This window comes from Dermacentor variabilis, chromosome 3 (assembly GCF_050947875.1).
Source record: "Dermacentor variabilis isolate Ectoservices chromosome 3, ASM5094787v1, whole genome shotgun sequence".
Taxonomy (NCBI): domain Eukaryota; kingdom Metazoa; phylum Arthropoda; class Arachnida; order Ixodida; family Ixodidae; genus Dermacentor; species Dermacentor variabilis.
Genome location: NC_134570.1, coordinates 98,739,356 through 98,762,361, shown reverse-complemented (window position 1 = coordinate 98,762,361; position 23,006 = coordinate 98,739,356). Strand labels below are relative to the sequence as shown.

Here is a 23,006-nt window from a genome sequence, read left to right as displayed (position 1 = left end):
ATGATAATAGAGTGAATGGACAATATGCTTGGTTGCAGGTTCGAGGTGCCGACACACGAAATGCCTAGTCACAGATACAAGGAGTCTACACTCGATGTGCTTAGTCACACAGTTCGAGGTGCCGACGCGCGAAATACCTAGCCGCAAAGTCCAAGGTGCTGACACGTGAGATGCCTAGACGTGGGCAGAGGAGTCAACATTCGATGCGCTTATTCGCGCAGTCAGAGATGCTGACGCGCGAAATGCCTACACACAGGCTCGAGGAGTCGACACTCGATGTACTTAGTCGCGCAGTCGGAGGCGCCGATGTACAAAATACTTACCGTATTTGCACGATTTTAAGTCGACCCCCTTTTTTGAAATTTGGAAGTCTGAAGTTGGGGGGTCGACTTACAATCGAAACCAAAACATGGCCCCGCCAAAAAAAAAAGCGATACCAACGGGAGCTACAACGTGGTTACAATTTTATGCTTGCTCTATGGCTCTACCCGTATTTTTTTGCTATCCCGCGTGTTTGTTCGCTTTTCGGAAGGGTTTTTCAACATTTTTGAGTCTTACAGTGCATGCAACACTCATGGGGGGGTGTCAATAGTTGATGGAAGCGCCGCTGTTCTCATTTGCGGTGGCACCCTCAGAACGGCGGCGCTTGCGGGGAGTACCGGTAGTTCATGGAAGAGCAGACACCGCTCGCGGGTTTCTCTTTCTCTGTTTAAAGGCATTGGCTTTCTCTATGGCATTGGTATTGGTTTGACGCATTCCACTTGACTGCCGGCTATGTGCTACTTCTATGCTTCCCCAGTCGTCATGAGTGCTCCAGGCCTACTAATCGTTCGGCACTCGTTCACAGCAGCGTTCAAGAGGGCTGCCATCCTTTACGCCGAAGAAACAAATCGCTGCGCAGCGGGCCGCAATTTCGATGTTTCTAAACGGGTGGTGCGAGAGTGGCGACTGCAGCGAAGCGAAATTTTCACCTGTGTGACGGCAAGTGAGAAATTTCCCACGTGCCGAAGTCTGGACGCTTTCCGGAGCTGTAGGCTAAGCTTGCGGCGTGCGTCGCTGAAATGCGTGATCGGTCCCTGCCAGTGAAGTGTGACGTGGTCATGAAACAAGCCTGGACCTTAGCCTTAATTTTAGGGTTCTGCTCTGCCGTGAGTACAGCGAATGGCTGGCGGCAGAAGACTGCGAAATTACGCCAACCGGACCTGTCAAAAGAGCCCCCCTGACGGCTGCGTGTGGTTGGGTGCATTTGGCGTGGGCTGCTGTTTTGCAAGATGTCCTGGTGCGGTCGTTTGCCAAATTTGAAATTTCGCTGGACCACGACGCGCTGTGGGACCGCAGCAACGATGGTGATGGCAGCACTAGTGAAGACGAGTAGTCCAGTGACTGTCAGCTACTAATTTTCGTTATCGAATGCGCCCTCGGGTATGCTCTCTTATTTTTTTTGTCTGGTCAAGCGATATGGGGGGTCGACTTACATTCGAGTCGACTTACAATCGTGTAAATACGGTAGGCGAGGGTCCGAGATGTCCACGTGCAATGTGCTTGATCGACGAGTCAGAGACTCCTATGCGCGAAATGCTTAGTCACGGTACGAGGATTGCGTGCGCGATGTGCTTGAACACAAATTCCGAAACACCGAGTGCTGAAAGGCCAAGCCGCATGTCCGAGGATTCCACGTGCAAATCTTGGTCGTGAAGTCCGTGTCGCTGATGCTTGGAATGCTTAGCCGAGGGTCTTAGACATCCACAAACGTAGGGATCGGCCACGCTACTACAATGTCTGCCTACCGCCAGTTTTTACACGTCAATATTACGGCGAGTGGACACTTCCAGGCTCGCGAGGTGCAAGGAGCTGAGCAGATGACCCGAGCGCCGGACCAATGGCGAACCGCGCTGGAGTCACGTGGCGGGTGCGGCCAATCACAGACTCCGGCACGACCTTCAATCATTTGCTTTTTGTGCGCTTGTTTCTGTATGGAGGAGATAGCTGAAGCGGCAAATTTGAAGACAGAGAAATGCACTTTACAACGAGACTAAGATGGCGGCGGTGCTCGGTTGCGCCGTTCCAGAGGTACTGTGGCTTGAAAAACGCTGTTCTTGGTTGATTTCCGCGAAATTTTTTGCCACCTTGGTTGATAAAACAAATCTTTTAGAGCACTTCTATGTGGTTCATAGGTATGATATTTCGGAATCATATATAAAAAGAATTACAGAAATTGAAAATGTGATTTTCAAAAAATCAATTATTTGGCCATTTTTCGCTATGTGAAAGCTGCGTCCCCCCTTAATTTGGGGCCGAGCACTAACCTTCCAGCGTTGGCATCACATCAATGTAGGCCTGGTAGAGAACTGGTAGTGCATTGTGAGCAATGTGGAGGTTAGGCAAATGTGGAAGAAAGTCATTGCCCACTAGGAAGCACATCAGCACCCAGTCGTCAATGATGTTGTCCACATTGAACTCAAATGGGATTGTTTCCTGCGAAACGAAAGATGAGATAGTGGGGGAAAAGGACTCATTTAGCCAACAGAAAACATATCCAATCCATCTCGACTCTAACATGCCCACCGAGAAAGATGAGCTGCTTACCTTTAAAGCTTGAAACTCAAGCTCCAAGTATTCTCGAAGCAGTGACAAATGGAGAAGGTGAAATGTGATCTCTTCAGGAACATTGAGCCTGTGACAGCAAGCAAGAAGTCGATGAGGAAATGTAAAAAAGAAGACAAGAGCGTGTGCCATGCATAGCGTGCAATTACATCAATGATATACACAAGGTGCCATTGTCTGTGAACGTACTGTGACTATCTTTGCATAATTATTTCGGAAACAACTAAAAGTACACCTGAATATAGAAAAAATGACAAACACAAAAAACAAAAGCATGCACATAGTGCAAGAAGAGCACCTTCATCCATATGCATGCCAGACAAACTTGGAAATGAACACATTAGGACCTTACAATTGAATATGCACAACTTTTCCTTTGCTAACTCAGTCCTCTTAAAAGAATCTTAGGATAAAGCCCTGAACCAAAACTAATGCTAATGGTGAATATCAAGCAATGCTTATGCACAAGGAAAAACTGCAATTTCTGGCTGCAACCAAACCTAGCAAACCATGGGGAACTCCTTGGTTTCAACTAAAATGCAGATGTACTGAGGGCGAACAAAAAATAAAGCTGATCTCAGTTAGAAAGCTTGCCAGCAGTTTGCTGAAGCCTGCTGTCCTAACTAATAATTGTTTACTCAGTTTGCATAGTGAGAATGAGTGCAAATGCAAGCATTAAAAAAAAAAGAAGAAAACTCACTTTGCAGTTTATGCAAAGAAACATATGCAACTATGACAAAAAGGCAATGTCAATTGGCCACAAAAGTTTACATTACACAGGTTCTACGAAAAAATTAAATTTTTGCTCTGATAAAGGCTAACTGCTACAAAATTTTGGACAGCCTAAGAAGCCTACTTAATGATGGCGTAGGTAAAGAGCCTCCATGCAAAATCTGACTTTTGCAATACGAGTGAAAGCATCATGAAAATCTAGCAAAATAGCCATTCTTTATACTGAGAACGGGTGGGGTGGGGGGAGCTAATGACGAAAAGAATTCAGTGGTGATTTCATGGTAGATGGGAGAAAAGCATTAGCATTATGTCGCACCTCTTTGAGATCCCAGATCCACAATTTAAACTGCATTCACCACATCACAACGTGTTGTTCAGGAGCTCACTCGATACACATCCTGCCTCTTCAATGAGTGAAGTGCAATTGACCGTAGTACAAAGCAGACCACCGTCAGTTGTGCTACAGACACACACACACACGCATCCACCACATGACCTACATCTACCACGTGACTGGCTTTCCACACTTCACATACACCTTTCTCTACTTTAAAACTCACAAGGCTAATGGAATAAAATGACACACACTGCCATTATTACTTGCCAGAAGCGACGCATGACCTAGGATAAGTGGCTCAACATGACCTCCAAAATAGGCAGGCACCATGCTGGAACTTATGTCATAGCGACAACCACCAGGTGTATGCATTGTCTACTTAGGTACTGTTTAATGACTGCTAACAAGAAAAGTATACATACAATTACCAGCCCTGTGGCTTTGCCACGATTGCTTCAGTGGTATATACTAGTCATCCATATACAAATTTAGGCAGAGTGAAATATCACTGTAGCTGGCCCTTGAGGTATGGTGATTCTAATTAGATCGCTATGTAGATTGCAATATTTTTCACAAATACAGTGTACCATAAACTTTTGTGGTGAACAGTAGCTACTACTGCGTCACAGGGTGCACATAAAACATCAATTGACAGCCAAGTATAATAAATTGAAAACCAAGGAAATAATAATAATAATAATAATAATTAATGAACAAAAGTAGTTGTGAACATGCACTAAACAACACAGAACATTACAAAGAGGAACAAAAACTAACCTCTTTTGACTCTGCCTCTTGCCATACACAATCTCCTCCCGAAGCAGTGCAAAGTGCGGTTCATGAGAACATATGCCTAGCATAATCTGCAAAGGAATATCACCCACATGAAAAAAGAAGAGAAGGAGTACGGACGTGTTGCTGACGAACAAAGCCTAACGCCTATGCTTGGACATCTACAGTTTTTGTCAAAACTTTCAAAGCGACTCTTCAAGTGGTATGATTTGTTTCTGGGCCACGTGGCAAGGCTCTTTCCCATACCCCACTTAAAAGTCTACAGCTTATACTCTGATAATTATCAGGCAGCACTGCAGAAGCTTTGCAAGTAGTGTGATCACAGAAGGCCCACTTCTACGTGTTTTGCAGCGCAGTTGTTTTCGACCTGCGATGCTTTCAGTGGAACAATTACTTCAAATACAGTTGACTTTTGTTAATTCAGTTTTAACAGGCCCGCCAAAATTGATCAACTTATTCCGGCGGAGCGAACTAAACAAAATGCAGAAAAAGATGTCATAACACACTAGTGATTCATTTGCCCGATTCTAACACGCCTCCAAATCAAACGGGCACCCACCTTCTGCGTGTCCAAAGTTAAAAACTGTCATAAGTGGCATTAAAGCTCTTTAACAAAGTAGAAATCCTTTTTTACCAAGAAAAATATGTGTTCCACAATGGCAGCTAGTTTCCTAAAGCCAGCTTCACCGCATAGTTTTTAAAGGGCCCCTCACCAGGCCTGACGATTTTGAGCTGACAAGCACGGTGCATACATACTGTGCGAGCTAATGATCATGACAATCATAATGAGCAGGTGCTGCAGTCCCAGCTGGAGAGTCGACATCAGTTGCACCAGTGCAACTACGTAAATGGCAGTGCTGTGATGTCACTCACAATGACATGCGACTTCAAGAATTATTCGAGGCAACATCAGTTATTTGTTTGATCAGTTGCTTCAGTATACGAATTAATGTTTACAGAAATAAATAATAAAACATACAAACTGAATGCCTGCATGTCTTTAACTTCGTAGATAGCAAGAGAGATGTACTTCCGCTTCGTCTGCTTGTTCCTATGTCATGCAGTCACGCGTGTAGAGAATGAAACTATGTTATTTTCTACTGTGTTCCGGCGCGCTATCATGCTCTTTCATCTACTCGTATCTACCTCATTGTTCATATGGCACTGACTTGCTGTATTTGCACGATTCTACTGCGCCGCCGATTGTAACGCGCAGTTACATTACCACCCAAATATCCGGAAAATAACTTGGTGTCAATTCTACTGCGCACATCAAGTAATGGAACCCGAGTCAATGCATACCATGCTCACACAATATTATGAGAAACATAAATTCACACAGACACGCACACAGCTGAATCTTAGTGGCTTTAAAGCCCTCTGCACCTCGGTTTGAAACCCAGGCACCATGCTCTTTGTAGAGCAGCAGCAAAGAATGCTGTCCCATTTAAATCCCAGATTCATACATAAGCATCCAAAGTGGGCAGGTATGTGAACTATAGAAGCAGCTACAACTATGCCTCTGCGAAAGGGCAGTGAAATGGTAATGGAATCAGCACACATTCAAATCTCCCTAAATCCACGCACTGCGACAACAGCATGAGCAATGCACAAGCATGCTAAGTTAGTAACAAACTTTCTCACCAAGTCAGCATCAAGCCCGTACAAACAGTGCCTTGTGTTTGGGTCATAACCAGGCTGGGACCGTTCAGTTCGGATAAAATCCATCACCTTGTGTTCCCCTTCACCTGGCGTCTATTCCAAAACACAGGAAAGAAATGGTTTGTCTCGTAAACAAAAGAACTCGCCATGCTATGCTCAACAAAACTATTCTACTAATTCACACTTACAGCAAACCGAGGAACTAATATCCGTCAGCACAGTACACATACAGTCAAACTGCATGACAGCATGCATAGATATAGCAAATTACCTGCTATACCTAACCTTTGCCGAAATATTATGTGACTTGCAATTCACATGCTCTTAGGACTTCTTTATAATAAACCTGCACAAGCACATTGTTAATATACATCCAAATTTTACGCCTCAGAAAAGCACGAGGTATATGGGGTGCCCTTATATTTACTGAATCTGAGAAAGGGCCAATGTTTGAAAATGTGACCCTCTAAAGCAGAGGTTCCCGAACCAGGTTCCGCGAATAGCATTTTAGGATTTCACAAGTGCCCAAAATGGATCTGACCCAATCGCCCCTTTGGCGGATCTGTACATGATAGTTTGAATCTAACAATTAAAATGACCCCATCTGCATCAGGAGTTGTACGGGGGGTAGGGGTTCCACAGCAGGCAGGGTTACCCCAAGGCAAGGAAGTTTGGCAATCCCTGCTTCAGAGCATGGCCAACTCTGATGCACAGCAAATGATGTGCAAGCCAACCTTTACACTAGTGTCATCAATTAGCCAAAATTAACTTGTGGCAACAAACCTGGTGGCCCGAGAGGTAAACCTTGACGCCTTGCCACAGAGGGTCGGTGGAAACCTTTGTGGCCACAAACTGCTGCAGCTGATCCTGCAGCCGTGCCATAAATTCAGTGCCTGCATTGAAATGCATGTTGTGGTAGTGTTACTCTTTGTATAAAGCCTTAAGTGTCAACCACAAGGCTATGCACTGGGTCTTTATGATTAATGTCTTGAAAATAATGTCTACATACAAACATGCATATAATTGTACAGTAAGCCACAGAAGTCTACAGGACACAGGTTCTACAACAAATGTGAATTTCTCCTCTTTAAAGCAAGGCGCTCTCTTAATTTGATGGATTACTGTGTAGGTTGCAAAAGCTAATACGAATTGAAACTTTGAGGCTATAAGCCCAGGACTTGCGGGAATTTAGTTTTTTCGCAAGTCCTGTGTCCTGCAAAATTTTTGTGGCCAACTGCACACACCCACATACACGGGTGTGTACACATTTAAAACAAGCTCAAGAGTGAAGCACTTTGCAGACAACCTTGAATGACAATGAAGGCAGTACTGTGCCGTGAGAGCTCTTTCACACTATGGGCATGCTCAACTCTTGTGTATCCCGACGTGTTCCCTGCACGACTCTCACATTTCCTGGATTCCGGCTTCCTCGCATAGCACATGCGGCTGAGGGAGTCAGTGTTGTTAGCTATGCAGTACGACGAGAGATGGAGCGAGTGTTCCGATGATAGTATCCCGTAAATGGCATGGATACTAGGGTGCAAGAGACAACTGCTTCCTCCCTTTGGCTTGAGAATGGTGTTGTGCGCGGACCAACAGCATGCTTATGGGTGTGCTTCACGGGATTGACCTGCCGAGGGTCTCCCTATCACTCGAATGCACTTCTGTTTGTGAGACTGCACCTGTGAATGGCTTAGGCGCCGGTATCCTTGCATGGTGAATCAAACCTAAATTCTAGCAATGTGTTCCATGCCTTGTATTTTGGCGAATGGTAATCTTGTATAAAGTTTGCAATAAATGCCCTTAATGTGTTTGCACAACTGTCCCTGCAGTTATTGCATTGTTGCCAAGAGCAACTCAGACCCCGCAATATGTACTAAAATGAAAATCAAATCGTGGGGCTAAAATTAAAAATTGAGTTCTGGGGTTTTAGCTGTTAGAACCAATATATTATTACCATACTTACTCGAATCTAGGCTCGCCCCGATTTTAAGCCGACCCCCGAATGTCCGAAGCCAGAAAAAATTAGAAAAGACTTAACCCGAATGTAGGTCGAACAAACATGCGAGGGCAGCGTTCACAAAATGAAAACAGCATTTATTTAATATGAACTTGCCAAGCTCACTCTACGTTATCATCGCTGCTAGCCTCGTCGCTATAGCCCAGACCACACGCATGCTTGCGGACACACACAAGCTTACTTGCGCCCGCACGCCCATGCATGCGCAGACAGTGCGGCACGGCTCACATGCATCTAAATGCGGCGCGATCTTGGTGAACAGCTCCTCTCTGTTACTGTGCGCTTAATTTCTTTATTGCTGTCATCTCCTCATTGCAGAACGTGCAAATAGCATCCCCATTGCCCTCTCTAACGACAGACATTTTTTTCATCGGCGCCTGGCTTGAAATTTTGACGATGCCTCTGCGGCATGCACAACTTTTCGTGTGAAAGCGGCACTATAGTGGCATCGCCTGTTTGTTGCCATTACATTAATGCCATGTTATGGGCCACACCGCACGCAGATACGACACAGGTCAAAATAGCGATGTCACTCGTGTACTTACCGTATTTACACAATTGTAAGTCGACCACATTTTTAAAATTTGAAAGTCTGAAGTTGGGGGGTCGACTTACAATCGAAACCAAAACATGGCCCCGCCAAAAAAGCGAGAGCAACGGGAGCTACAACGTAGTTACAATTTTATGTTTGCTCTATGGCCCTACCCGTATCTTTTCGGTATCCCGCGTGTTTGTTCGCTTTTCGGAAGGGTTTTTCAACATTTTTGAGAGTTTTACAGTGCACACAACACTCAGGAGGAGGGTGTCGATAGTTGATGGAAGCGACGCTGTTCCCATTTGCGGCGGCACCCTCAGAATGGCGGCGCTTGCGGGGAGTATCGGTAGTTCATGGAAGAGCAGACACCGCTCACGGGTTCCTCTTTCTCTGTTGAAAGGCATTGGCATTAGTTTGAAGCGTTCCACTTGACTGCCGGCTATGTGCTACTTCCATGCTTCCCCAGTCGTCATGAGTGCTCCAGGCCCACTAATCGTTCGGCACTTGTTTACAGCAGCATTCAAGAGGGCTGCCATCCTTTACGTCGAAGAAACAAATCACTGCGCAGCGGGTCGCAATTTCGATGTTTCTGAACGGGTGGTGCGAGAGTGGAGAATGCAGCGAAGCGCAATTTTCACCTGTGACGGCAAGTGAGAAGTTTCCCACGTGCCGAAGTCTGGACGCTTTCTGGAGCTGTAGGCTAACTTGCGGCGTACGTCGCTGAAGAGCGTGATCAGTCCCTGCCAGTGAAGTGCGACATGGTCATTAAACAAACCTGGACCTCCGCGTTTTAAGGCCCTGCTCTGCCGTGAGTACAACGAGTGGCTGGCGGCAGAAGACCGCGAAATTACGCCAACCGGACCTATCAAAAGAGCCTCCCTGACGGCTGCGTGTGGTTGGGTGCATTTGGCGTGGGCTGCTGTTCCACAAGATGTCGTGGTGTGGTCGTTTGCCAAATGTGAAATTTCGCTGGACGACGACGCACTGTGGGACCGCAGCAACGATGACGATGGCAGCACTAGTGAAGACGTGTAGTCCAGTGACCATGTCAGCTATTAATAAATTTTCATTATCGAATGCGCCCTCAGGTATGCTCCTTTTTTTCTTTTTTTTTCCCCTGTCACGCGATATGGGGGGTCGACTTACATTCGAGTCGACTTACAATCGTGTAAATACGATACGTTGACTACTGGCGCGACTAGTAGCGGATGTGATACTGACTTTTCTAGATGGCGTTAGCTATGCACCCCATTTATCCTTTTTAATTACAACCTGGCACGTTTTATAACCCTAGAATCTAAGCCGACTCTAGAGCTTGGCCTATGATTATGTGAAAAAAACTATCGGCCTAGATTTGAATAAGTACGGTATAAGGCACGCCATGGTCGGGGACTTTGGATTATTCCTTACAACCTGGAATGCATCATTGTACACCTTAATCAAAGCAAAAGAGTGTTTTTTGCCTTTTGATTCCGCTGAAATGTGTTCGCTGCGGCCGGGAATTGAACCCATGACCTCATGCTTGGCAGTACAATGTCAAAGCCACTAAGCAACCACGGAGTGAGCAGCTTACCAACCACAGTTATGTTAAAGAGATTTTAATTAGCTCTCACCAGGCGAGATGCAGTTTGAGTCAAACCTCTCCTCAGTAGGCAGGACCTCTCCCTTATCCCGTGCCTCCTTCTCCAGTGCCTGGGCCTCCTTTGCAGACCTGACAACAGACAACAGAAGCGTGGGATATTAAAAAAAGACATAATGCCGACAGTACAACAGCAGCCTGGTGTGCTAGCCCTTGTAAAACTTCTGTATCATAAAGCTTAAAGGAAAATTTTTTTTGCACTCTGCAAGGAAGTATGTTACAGCTAAATGTAAGGTGTTGGAGCGATTCTTGTTGCACAATTTCTAAGCTGGGCTGGTTGGCCCATGCTCAAACTGACAAACAGAGCAGACAGCAGAGCAAGTGCGTTTGTCCGGTTTGTATCACTTGTCTTGCTGTCTGCGCAGTACACCATGTTGATCATTGTTGCCTTTTAGGTTTAGCAGCCAAGCAGGCTTCAGAAGCAGAGAAATTATTCTATTGTGGAGGTAGGGCCTCTACTCTAACCATTTACTGTAGCAATATTCTACATACAATGAAGGTGGAAAATTTCTCAAAATTGTGACCAACCAATAGGCAGCACACAATTTCTTTGTTGCCACTATGCATTGGTTCTGCACAGCTTTGCCTAGGTCCAAAGCACCAAGCTTACAAAGAGAGAGAGAGAGGATGAGTCAACATAGACGTGTCACAGTGCGATTGTGATAACTAGTAATACATCAACAATATTTTTTCTTATAATGATTGTATGTGCAAGTGGCCTGACACTTTAATGAAAGAAGAAGCAACAATTGTTACTTTTACTGTAATCTGACAGAATAATTTCAGACTGCGTTACAAGTGGCACTTCATGTGACAGTAAAGTGGTTCAATGCATAAAAATAGGCTTGGTGCAAGATGCAAAGAAAAAAAAAAGAAACAGATGTTAATGCCTATGGAGTCCTTTTGTGCTGAAGTTTACAAGCTGTCAGGTTAGGAACAAATTCAACAAATTGTTATGTCTGTACATTGGCGACTATGAAGAGCCTGGCGACATAAAGCCAAAGCCCAGTTTCTTCTGGAGAAGTTTAATATGCCCACGTGCTATCTCCAACTAGAAGAAGAGAACAATTTCGAGCAATACTATTTCACTACATGTGACAGAATAGCTGAAAATGCACCCCATGCACATGCAAACCAAAACGAAATGTAGGTACTTACTTGAATCTCCGGCCTCGCTGCTGATTCATCTTGGCCCTGGGGGCAACGCCGTCAACAGCCATGAAGAATGTCTTCTTGGGCTTGATCATCCGAAACAGAAACTGAAAACATGGAAAACTGACCTCAGACAAACAGGCAAGCAACTCAGTTCTCTGTCCCCATTAAGATAAACGAAATACACAATGACATCCATATAACGTAACCCTGTACTCACATCTATGTAATTAAAGATGTCCAAGAAGATTTTTTCTTCTGTAATGCGAAAGTGCGGGTCCTCATCGTTGGGATGTGAGCAGACATGGATAATTCCGTTCATGTCAAGGTACAAGTTGTCGAACTCTGGAATCTGGGAAGACAAATTAAAGCACAATGAAATGGCAGGTCAGTCTGATAACACACAGCTTGTCTTAAGAAACATTAAATATTTGAAATTGGATATTGCAATTTAAGTTTTAGTTTAGCGGGCTTAGTGGAACAGTGGGATCGAAATGCGCATGCACAGAATGCTAAACGACCCATAGCGTTAAGCGTATGCATGCTAATTCTCAGATTTAGTGTGACCGTCTTTGCTAATTTATGTAAAAACATGGTGGCAGTCGTGGCTGCCCACTTCGAACTGAATTTGGTGCTGCTTTTGTATAGAGTTCACTTCATTTGTAGCAAATGAATGCGTAAATAGCTTTCACACAGCCCCAGGCCACTTTGACGACAGCCTATTATGAATAACCTTGTCGATTTTTTGAGATCGCCTGTAGTTTCGAATGAGTCGAGGGCTAATGAGAGGAACTTTCGGGATGGCTGCTCCACCTATTGGCAAGGTCCAGACGTAGGCACAACGGCATATGGCCTCTGAGAGTGGCAGATCTCAGAGGCCTTAGACGACAGGTTTGTACCGATTTTACTGTGCACTGGCAGAATGGAGAGTACAAATACAGTGTGCTCCCGGCTGTCACTGTGCTGTCTCTTGCACTTTTCAGACAACATGCAATGCTTGGCGAATAGATAAATCACTTATGTGCACTTTGTATGCGAAATTTAAAGCATAGTTGAACAGTGTCCCACATGAAAAGTATACTATTACGCTATACTAAAACTCGCTTCCTGCAAAGTTCATTTGCGGAATGGTAATGATATTTCCCTTAATCCCGCTATTATGCTAAGTTTAAACTAAAACTGTGTATTGCCTGGCTATAGTCATATGACTAATGTTGGCATATTTGTGTTTGTAGAAAGAGAGGAAAGTTTGCTGGCACTTGATAGTGTTCACGTTGATATCACAGTGTGGGCATCAAGAAGATAGAAGATAGCATCATCATCTCTACGCTGAAACTTCATAATGATAAAAAGGAATATGAAAGGAACCAGGAAACAAAGAAATGATGACAACACAACTGCTTACAAACTATTTTTTTGTATTGAAAGAAATACAGAGTATATACCTACTAAATGGCTAAAGTAGTGATGCACCGTATAGCGTATGCATGCATTAGTTGTCTTGCTCTTCCATAATATATGAAATGTGTGCTTTCCTTGTGTTGATGTAGCAGCAGCAGTAAAAGCTAGCCGACTGTTTTCAAATGTCTCGATAGCAGGGCCAGGTTTCACTAATATATACCATAGCAGGCAGGCTGTCAGCCTGCCTGCTATGGTAAAAAATGATATATAGGTAATTTGATATATAAAATGAAAATTTTATGCAAAAACTTTCTAGAGGATTTTACTGCTGTTCAGTATGCACAATAATTCATTATATGTGGGCTTGGTATACCCAGGTTCGAATGTATGACCTTGCATTTACTGCATCGTGAATAAGGAACCCATAAGGGTTCTACAATGTCGATGAACTTTCGACTTTGTATTCTTTTTTCCTCCTTTAAGAGAACATTGTAAGGGCACAAGTCATTATGGTAGCGCAGACTGCCAACAAAATGAGCATAAGATTATGACAACACCAGTCTAGTGATCTGTCAGTCAAAGTTGACATACAGAACGAGGATATGTTCGTAGCACAAGCCCACAATGGTGGATTGGTCAAGCATCGGATAGGTCATAGAAATCGACAAAGTTGTCACATACAGATACAGTTTTAGGGTCAATGTAATTTTTTGAATTGCTTCGTGTGATTCTGCCGGCTGCCGTTATGTAATCACAGCCAGTCAAGGAGCACGAACCATGCAGAGAATGCAAAGACATATGGTGGGACTAAGAACTGCCGGCCAATTTTCTTTCAAGCAAATTCAAACTCAAGCTAGACCGCAACTGTCTTGTGTACATCGTTTTCGTAAGCGACATGACACTTATGCGAGGCTCGAACAAACAACGAATAAACAAACGACACTTGTCAGAAACAGGTTGCACTGTTCCCTCGTCAGGGTGCAAGCATTCGCTCGTCGTCGTGTCGTCTTTTCACCGTGTGTTCGTCCCTTTAAGCGCTACCACCAGTTTTAAAGAAAGGTTGCACTGTATTCATAAACAATGTGAGCTTGAAGAAACTTAACAGAGCTTTTATTTTTGTACTCGCAAGGAAAACATCGCGTCCTGTAACTGATCCCCTACTTCTGTCATCAGGCCAAGCTTTAAATAACGTTAAGATAAGACCATGGCGAAACAAGGCACATGCTCCCAGCAAACACGCGTCACTTTGGTTCGTCGGCACACAGAAACTGAAACATAAAGACACTTCCCCCTCTTCAACGTTGAGTGGCACTCAAACTCATCTACGGCGCTCATAATTAGGTGCTTCGGATGTAGCGCTCGAACCTAGACGGAAATCGATTCAATACATAATTTTGCACGGTTGAGCAAACTCTCGATCTTAAGCGAAGTCACAAGAGCTATACGCGTGATACGCAAGCGAGGCCACGCTAATCATCCGCACACTATGTTTCACTCCATTCCCGACAGCGTCTGAGACGCGCTGTGAAACGAGGAGTAGCTAGAACGATGTAGACGGTAACACGATCTATGAACTGCGTATTGTGACGGTTGGGCTACCTGTCGCGACGTCAAACCTACCTGATATTCCTTGACAGCAGAACTCAGACAGGGGTAACGTTCGCTTATCCATCGGTAGAACTTTGGCACTCCCATTCTTATGCGCGGTTCGTTTACCTAGAAATTTATTTAGTCATAGAGCCAATAAATTGCTTGGGTCAGAATTTACAATAGCGCGGATGCAGGGACAGCAGAGATCGAGAAAACGCTTAGTTGCTGCGTTCCTTCACCTCATACACTACAACATACTACAAAATAAACAATAAAATATAAGTATGTAAAAAATAACAATAAATTTTGTTAAAACGCATTATTGCTGAATAGTGAACTTTTAAAAACTAATATTCTTTTCTGCGTACTAGTCATCGTAGCAGCTTGCCCGCCAGGCGAAAAGAAGCTGTGTGCCTACGTGTTCCTTGCAGCTGTTAGTGAACCCGTGTTGCAACTGTTTAAACTACCTTTCTGCTTGTGGTACTCCCACTGCAAACGTACGTACAGTCATGATTGACATACCGTTCCTGACGCCACTGTTGGACCGGATTCCTACATACATGGTATGTTATATGGGCCGCGGCTCTGCTTGCGAGCCGGCTGGTTGCATGTTGGCTCGCTGACTGTGAGATTGTTTTATCCCGTTTCGCAGGATTTCGAGGGACAGAAGGTAGCGGAGAAAATATTTCAAGTGGTCATAGTTGCCTTTGCGGTAAGTGGATTTGCACTGTGGCGTCCTTCTCGCGCATTGCAACTGCAGTGTAAACGGAAACCGCGAACAAGCCGAATGTACGTGTAACGTGTCGTTTTCGTTTCGTTTGCAGTAGAGGCGGAGCAGGTGACTGTATAAACAAAAAAAGGTCGCATTGTTTTCTTAAAATTCTGTTTTGTTCGCGTAGTTGGCTATGTTGCGATGCCTTTTGCGCTGGTTTTTTTTTTGGCGCTTGATAGAAAAGGGAAAAGCTCGTGTCAGTGCAAGTGATGGAAGTCTAAAGCACTACAGAGGTAATAGAACAAACCTCACCATGCCAATGAAATACTCATGGCATGTATTATATGCGGGCTAAACTGTCAGTGATAAGTCTGAGCACCACATCGCATTCTTTACTTTCCATATTTGATGCGCGTGTTGGTCTGCATGCACGCAGGTATCTTTTTTTTTCTTTTTCTGTGCTGAACTGGCACCCTCTAAAGCGTTTTATTTTTTTCCTACAGGCGGCTGGACTTGTCTGGGGATACATTGTGCAGCAGTTCTCCTACACTGTCATCAGCCTCGGAATCGGTTTTGTCATTTCTTGCCTGGTAAGCAATCCGCGCGTCTGTCATCGTGGATGTGATCTCCCAGACATTTTTAATTGGCAGCCTGTGGAGCGGCGATGCAGTGAACAGTTGCGTGCAATACTGATTTAACGTAAAACACTGCCCTGCGTTGCAAAAGAAATAATTCTTTGGGAAGTATGACACAAAATTTGTTCGAAAACATAATGTTGGGTCTCACTCACACCTTCTTTACTTGAACTATCCCAGTCGCTGTGGCAAGAGAAAGAGGGTGCATGTCTCCTTACAGGTGACGGTTAATTTCATGTTCTGAAAATTTGTTTTTACATTGTCTTCAGCATGACTAAAAAAACAGACAGAAGTAGTTTGGGCAAAAAAACTTGCAGTTTTTTTCAGTGGGTCTCATTGCATCCATGTATGTGAACTCCGTACCAAATTCTACAGTTGCTGAGTCCTGTGGAATATTTAAGGCTAAACTCCATGAGCGCGATCGCTCGGTTTTGCAAATCTAGAATTCGTCGCTCATCGCCCGGGAGTGCTATGAGCGACTAGCCAATAGCGCAAAGCCGCCGGTACTGGATGTACATAACTCAAGTACTTATGATTGTCGCACGGAACGAGCAAACGATTGGATTTTTATACGTGCAAGGACAAGAACCTACTGCAAGACTTTCAGAAATATTTTATGCTGCTTTTTACAGTAAAAAGTTAATAAAGCAAGCGTCGCGCTAGTTTTGGTGCTTATATTGCTGCCCTCGTACTGGCAAAACTGGGGCGATGTTGCTTGAAGTCATCGCTCGCATGGGGTACGACTTGTAGGCGATAAGCGAACGCGACAGCCATCTCCATCGCGTTGCTTGTGGCTGTAGCGTGCAAGATCGCTTGCATGGGGTTTATACTTCAGACCTCTATTTAACGAAACGCAACTTGGTTAAATTTTTTATTTACTGTAGCTCTTTTGATTCTGCAACTCATGTTCACAGAGCCTTATGCATTGAGAACTTCGGAGCATTTAAGTGAACTCAATGTCTTGCTCAATTTAATAAATTCTTGGGGAGGAAGTTGGGGGAATGTGTGCATACACACCAAGTTTAAGCTCTGGTGATGGATGCTGTTGACCTGTATATAAAGTTTGGCGCTCCTATAAAAACACAAAACATGCGAGTAGTGCCCACATAGGTTAACATTACATTATTTTTACCCTCTTGAATTCATATGCTACTCACATGAGTGTTTTAAGTATTCTGAATTCAATAAAGTTCTAGATGAAACGAAATATGTATCAGGTCCCATCATCTTTGTTAAACTCTATGCAGGAATAAAATAATTGTCATTTTCAGTTACCTCTACACAGGAATAAAATCATCTATTTCGTGTGTTCTATGCTTTAAAGGGACACTAAAGGCAAATACTGAGTCGACGTGTACTGTCTAAATACCATTCCAGGAATCTCGCAATGCTTGTTTTGGCCAAGAAAAGACTTAGTTTACGAGAAAATTGCATCTGAAGGGTATGCATACCTTTTTTCTAAATTAAAATCTTCTGCTACCCAACCGCGGGAGTGGTAACATTGAATACGCCATCACCACCCTTTGATGCTGTCGGTGAGTAAAACAGTGCCCGACAGACGGCGGTACCGAGTCAAGACAGAGTGATGGATTCATTGCTGCAGCTGCTTTTTGTTTAAGTGGCATAGACCGTTAGGGAATCTCGCAACAGCACATTGAAGTTGAATTCAATACTACTTGCAGTTTGTGCGAGTTTCATGAGCCAGCAAAACCAGCGCAGCACTACACGATCAGAAAAATACTGAAACACAAAAGCATGGGCGGTGCAGAGTCGAGCAAAAAAACCTTTCGACCGCCTGCATCCTTGTCAACGGTAATTTCAATGAGTTCTTTTTTCCAAAAATTAAATAAACTGGAAAAGTATAATTTTATTTCATCTTATAATACAATATAAGGATGATTTTGCAATGAATAGTTGAGTACTAGTGACAGAATTTAACTGAGGAGAGCTTTTGTCATTGGGCAAGTGCTTTAATATCCCGGGGAAGTCTCTAAGCATGCCTTGCATTTACCTTAATTTTTCGATTATTGAGGCTTTGTTCATGATAATATTGATGCCTTAGACATTCTCGAGCACTTATCTATCACTTCAGCTTGATGACTTAGTATTTGCCTTTAGTGTCCGTTTAAGGACATCCAGACGTTTCAGAAATTTGCCCCATGTAATTCATTTCTGTCAAAAGCAATGCAAGATAAGAACTCGCTACATGCCCACATACTGATGCTTCCAGCAATCACATGGGCATCAGTACGTCACTGCTTTTTTTTCCAACACACTTAGAAAATGGATCATTCCATATTGCATTTCCTTCGTAGCTTCATGCTACACTTTGGTGGATGACAATATTTCACTTTCGTGAACCTGATAGACGTAACATGGCCTATTGATAGTGACCTACTGCACTCGTGAAAGATAGCCGACCTCCTTTTTGGGTAGCGGCAAAGTAGGTGCACTCATATTCTGGCTGTCTAGCCCCATGATCTATCCTGTTAGATTGTCACACGCTCTCCACTATATCCAGTGTTTCATCGTAACAGCACCACTTACGACGGGAACAAAGAGAACAGGGCGCATGGCTTGTGTTCTGTTTGCTCTTCCCTGTTGTTAGTGGTGCTATTGAAGTTGGTTCGTTACAAACTTGTGCAACTTGCCGCTTTTAATTGCTGACGACATCCAGACTGTGTGTTCATTGCAAAGCCGATAGTTGTCCAAATTGGTTGACATTCGTTGTGATGAATGCAGCGCAAGGATCACAATCATCAGTGAAGTCAGTCAACTGAGCTCATTCTTATCTGCATCTCTCGTATCCTCTTAGTTTACCTACAGTAGTTTGCCACGAGGCATTGTGGGTCGAATGCCATTTCGGGGCTACTGCATGCTTAGCAACAGGCTACATTGCAGTACAAATTTAGCCATGCTGCGTTTTCTGCTAATCACACCTGGAGGTGTTTATTATTGCTACCAATTGCTCTCTGCAGTGGTTTAATGACACTAGTGTTCTGTTGCTGAACAAGAAGTTGTGGATTCATTGCTCAGCCACCGCATCCTCATTCTGATGGGGATTGGAATGCAAAAATACTCATGTAACGTAGTTGGTCAGTACACGGTAAAAAGCCACAGCTGGCAAACTTCACCTAGAATCCTCAACAATATTGCCTTTCGTAACTGCTGTGTTGCTTCAGGATCCATTAATCCATTCCTTGTTATAAGCGGGAAGTGATTTGCTCTTTTCTTAGTCATTTGCGTAGTTGCCCTGTTGCTTGTCAAGGGTTATAGACTTGTCTACATCGAACCATTCTTAATTAAAAAAATTAATTTAGTTGTAGTCTTTCATTTATAAATCCTATCGCAAGGACAAACTTTGACAAGATGTGGACTGAAATCCAGATTCATACCCTCGGCTCTCAAGAGCAAATTAGATGCTATCTCCATCATGACCTTACTACAGTCGATCCCAGATATATCGAACCCGGATATATAGAATTATTGCCTATATCGAACAGTTGAAAAATCCCCTTGGGAATCCCATGCAAAAGTATAGTGCTATTGTTTGCGTATATAGAACTCCCGTGCACCGGCATATCGATCTATTGAACTCCGTGCTGAGCTGCGCCCAGGCAAGTGCGCTTCTCCCACCATACACCACCCCTGCAAGTGCGCTTCTCCCATCGCATCCCACCCCTGCAAGTGCGCTTCTTCTCGCAAAGCTCTCGCAATGTTCCCGCGATCTCACTCGTGCTGCCCCGCACTCTGAGAAAGAGGAGTGTGGGTAAAAGGCACGTGACGAGGAGCACTTGGAGTGTGATTGGGTGTGAAAGGGAAGCAGGAGGGAGAAACCATGCTGACTGCAGGCGCCCGTTTCCTGTATTTTTTGGCTGACACCGCTGGCGCAGCGAGACGAACGAGGTCAGTGCAGCTTGGGCTTGTGGTAGTGCGGAGACGCGGAGCAGTGTGTTTTTCGATTTGCTTTGTTGCTTTTATTCACGAGGCCAACGCGAAGGCTTGAGACTCGTGTGGTGCAGTGCGTTTTTCTTTCCACTTTCGGCATGTGTTCCGGAGCCATGGCCGTGAAAAAACGCAAGAATTTGGATTTTTCAACCAAGGCGGACATCATTTGACGGATGGAGACTGGCGAGAAAAAGTCGTTGGTTGCCGCGGCGTTCGGAATTCCTTGCAACACCCTGAGTACGATCCTCAAGAACAAAGCCAATGTGAAGCTTAAGAACACATTGTACGCATGGTTTTTGGAGACACGTGCCAAGAATGTACCTGTTCACGGCCCAGTGCTTGTGGAGAAGGCCAAATGGTTTGCTGTGGCCTTCAGAGAAGAAAGCTTCACTTGTGGCACTGGTTGGCAGCAGCGATTTAAGTCGTTACAGCATCGTCGTAAAGATCCTTTTGGGCGAAAGTGAGGCGTCTAGCACAAGTCGCATAGAGAAGTGGTTGTCCGAAGAGTGGCCAAATATTTCCGACAGCTTTTCGCCATCGCAAATATTCAACGCAGATGAGCCGGCACTGTTTTGGCAAATGTTGCCAAACAAGACTCTGCATCTGAAGGGCACTGCATGCCACGGTGGAAAGAACAGCGAAGTGCGCGTATCGATTTTGCTTGCTGCAAATATGGATGGGTCATGCAAACTACGGCCGTTTGTTATCGGAAAGAGCAGGTCGCCACGCTGCATTAAGAACGCGAAAGGCCTCTCGGTTCAATACGCGTCCGATAAGAAAGCTTGGGTGACGCGCAATTTTTTTTGTTGAGTGGCTATAGGCATGGGATGCCGAACTGGAGAAGTCTGGCCGCAAAGTTTGTCTTCTTCCTGACAGTTGTTTGGCCCATCATGCTGTCTGCCCTTAAAGCAGATCACCCTCAAGTTTCTGCCACCAAATACAGCGGCAAAACTTCAGCCTCTGGACCAAGGCATTGTGAAAGGGTTTAAGGTTGGGTACAGACGGCAACTGATGCAGAGGCTCCTAATCAACCTTTGATTAGGAATCGAACCTAAGGTAGACCTCTTCGGAGCCATTCAAATGCTGGCTGGTGTTTGGAACGACGTGAAGAAAAGCATGATTGTGAACTGCTTCTGCAAAGCAGGCTGTGTGGTAGCTGCAGATGATGGATGTCTTGACAGTGAAGACGATGACGCTGGATGCCTGGACAGCGAATTTCACGAGCTCTCGGCATGTTGGCTGGTGCTTGGAACGACGTGAAGAAAAGCATGATTGTGAACTGCTTTTGCAAAGCAGGCTGTGTGGTAGCCGCAGACGATGGATGTCTTGACAGTGAAGACGATGACGCTGGATGCTTGGACAGCGAATTTCGCGAGCTCTCTGCATTCCCAGGCGGCATTACAGCATGCGTTTTCATCAGCGCTGACGACAGCGTGCAAGCTGTAGCGGATCACGCTGATGGGCAGATTGTGGCTGACATCATGGGTGACGAGGACGCAGACTCGAGCAGCAGCAAAAGTTCCGATGAAGAGGACTAACTGCCATGCACTGCAGCTGAACTTGCATCAGCTTTCAGCGTCATTCGCTGCTGTTGTGGCACAATGGAAGGAGCTGGCCTTTCCCATTTTGACACTGTCAACAAGCTTGAGGGCAGCTTAATGAACTTGATGGTGCAGAAGAAAAAGCAAGCAAAGGTCACAGATTTTTTTCTTCCGAAATAAAGTGGTCTGGTCATTGCGCTGTGTTTGTTTTTTACGCGCCTTGGAGACAAATCGGTAAGTTCCCGTTAGTCACGACATCGGGAAACTGCCTTGAGATGTGTGGAGTTGTTAGAGAAGCTTTTGACATGCATATTTTATATTTCGAATTATTGATATATCGAACTATTTCACGATCCCCTTCAAGTTCGATATATCCGGGATCGACTGTATAAGGTTTTGCTATGATCAACAGTAACAACTGGCTTTTGACCAATTTTTTGAACGATTTTGAAAAAAAAATTTGGTATCTCCCCAGACATACATGTTAGTACAGTGTGCATAGTACACAGCCAAATTTTAATGTAGATTTATTGAACTAAGTGTTCTGCTTGTTTTGAGCCAATACTAGGGATGAGCTTGGTGTCTTTTTCAGGAAGCAATTGCTAGCCCTTTTCTTTTTTTGCATAGTCTGTTTACTTGATTAATAACAATAATGTAATCAATCAATGTTTATTTATTAAAGTGTCCAGGAACAGCTGTTAGGCCTTTGTTCTGGCACACTGGTATGATTTTTTACAGTGCATGAAAAATAACAAATGTTATGTATTGAATAAGTAAGCAATATAAAAAAGCAAAATGGAATACAGTAATTAATCACAGCAGTCTGTTGGCATTGAAATTGCAAGGTGGTTTGCAAGGTGCAGTATGTGAATTGCAAGACTAATTACGTATACGCACTGTCGCCTATCTGTAAGCACCTTCTCACGGCTGGTGTCAATTAAATCAGTGCTAGCTAGCTATTAGTGCTATCTCAGTGCTATCTATCTAGTGTCAACATTGCAGCGCAGTTATTGGATGTCCATGGAAGTCGGGATCAGGTACAGTTATTGCGTGAGTTGCCAACGTATTAATGATGAGGCATGCAGCTTATCTACCTTTTTTTAAGAGGGCACCCTGATTGTCAACCAAATTCTAGAGTGGTCTTGTCTCTGAAACCATGTATTTATTGCTCTTGCAGCTCACGCTACCTCCCTGGCCAGTGTACCGCAAGAATCCCATTCCATGGCAGAAGCCGCGGGATGAAGCCGGGTCCTCGTCAAGCAAGTCCAGCAAGAAAAAGAAATGATCAACCACAAACGAGCCTTTAATAATCTTTATCGCTTCTCTCTTTCTTTTTTTTTTCATTAACACTATTGCATATTTTGAGCGAATCTGGAGCTGTGGTGGGTGTACCTTTTCAATAAATTATCCACAGTCTGCCTTCAAGTTCAGGGCATGAACAAGAAGGCAGCACTTGGCAGCTCGTGTTTCTTGTTCTCTGTTGGAACTTGCTGAAGCACTGTGCCTCATTGCATGCAGCTCAGTTGATATATAAACGAGCATGCATACTTTCTTATATTTTTTTCCATGTTTGAACATTGTTAGGTAAAAATTTGTACATAAGCATATTAAAGGGACATGAAAAACATGCTCTGTCCTCCTTGGCATGTGTCGTAGTGTAGCCAGCCTCTTTCTTTTTCCAGTGTCCTTATGCAAATGTTTAGACA

At 44.3% G+C, this 23,006-nt stretch overlaps 2 protein-coding genes across 3 annotated transcripts in view; one reads left to right on the top strand and one right to left on the bottom strand.

Moving 5' to 3' along the window:
- Positions 1–14,684, bottom strand: part of pcm (5'-3' exoribonuclease pacman) — an 89,429-nt gene extending 74,745 nt beyond the window's left edge. For both annotated transcript variants that reach the window (XM_075686027.1, XM_075686028.1), the window contains exons 1-9: positions 14,495–14,684; positions 11,694–11,825; positions 11,480–11,580; positions 10,296–10,393; positions 6,911–7,020; positions 6,110–6,220; positions 4,451–4,536; positions 2,587–2,674; positions 2,307–2,475 (exon numbers count right to left, since the gene is read on the bottom strand). In XM_075686027.1, coding sequence (XP_075542142.1) covers positions 2,307–2,475; positions 2,587–2,674; positions 4,451–4,536; positions 6,110–6,220; positions 6,911–7,020; positions 10,296–10,393; positions 11,480–11,580; positions 11,694–11,825; positions 14,495–14,569 — 970 coding nt within the window. In that variant the 5' untranslated portion in view covers positions 14,570–14,684. The remainder of the gene's footprint in view (positions 1–2,306; positions 2,476–2,586; positions 2,675–4,450; positions 4,537–6,109; positions 6,221–6,910; positions 7,021–10,295; positions 10,394–11,479; positions 11,581–11,693; positions 11,826–14,494) is intronic.
- Positions 14,685–14,839: 155 nt separating this feature from the next.
- Spase12 (Signal peptidase complex subunit Spase12) lies at positions 14,840–22,759 on the top strand. Its single transcript, XM_075686026.1, has 4 exons — positions 14,840–15,027; positions 15,117–15,176; positions 15,680–15,766; positions 22,478–22,759. Exons 1-4 carry the CDS (start codon positions 14,974–14,976, stop codon positions 22,583–22,585), a joined length of 309 nt encoding a protein of 102 aa, XP_075542141.1. The 5' UTR covers positions 14,840–14,973; the 3' UTR covers positions 22,586–22,759.
- The last annotated feature ends 247 nt before the right edge of the window (positions 22,760–23,006 follow it).

Excerpts from the sequence above, each read along its gene's own strand:
- Spase12 (XM_075686026.1), top strand. The coding sequence starts at position 14,974 with ATGATTGACATACCGTTCCTGACGCCACTGTTGGACCGGATTCCTACA. Across the intron at positions 15,028-15,116 it reads ACCGGATTCCTACATACATG|GATTTCGAGGGACAGAAGGT; the intron begins GTATGTTATATG and ends CCCGTTTCGCAG. Across the intron at positions 15,177-15,679 it reads TGGTCATAGTTGCCTTTGCG|GCGGCTGGACTTGTCTGGGG; the intron begins GTAAGTGGATTT and ends TTTTTCCTACAG.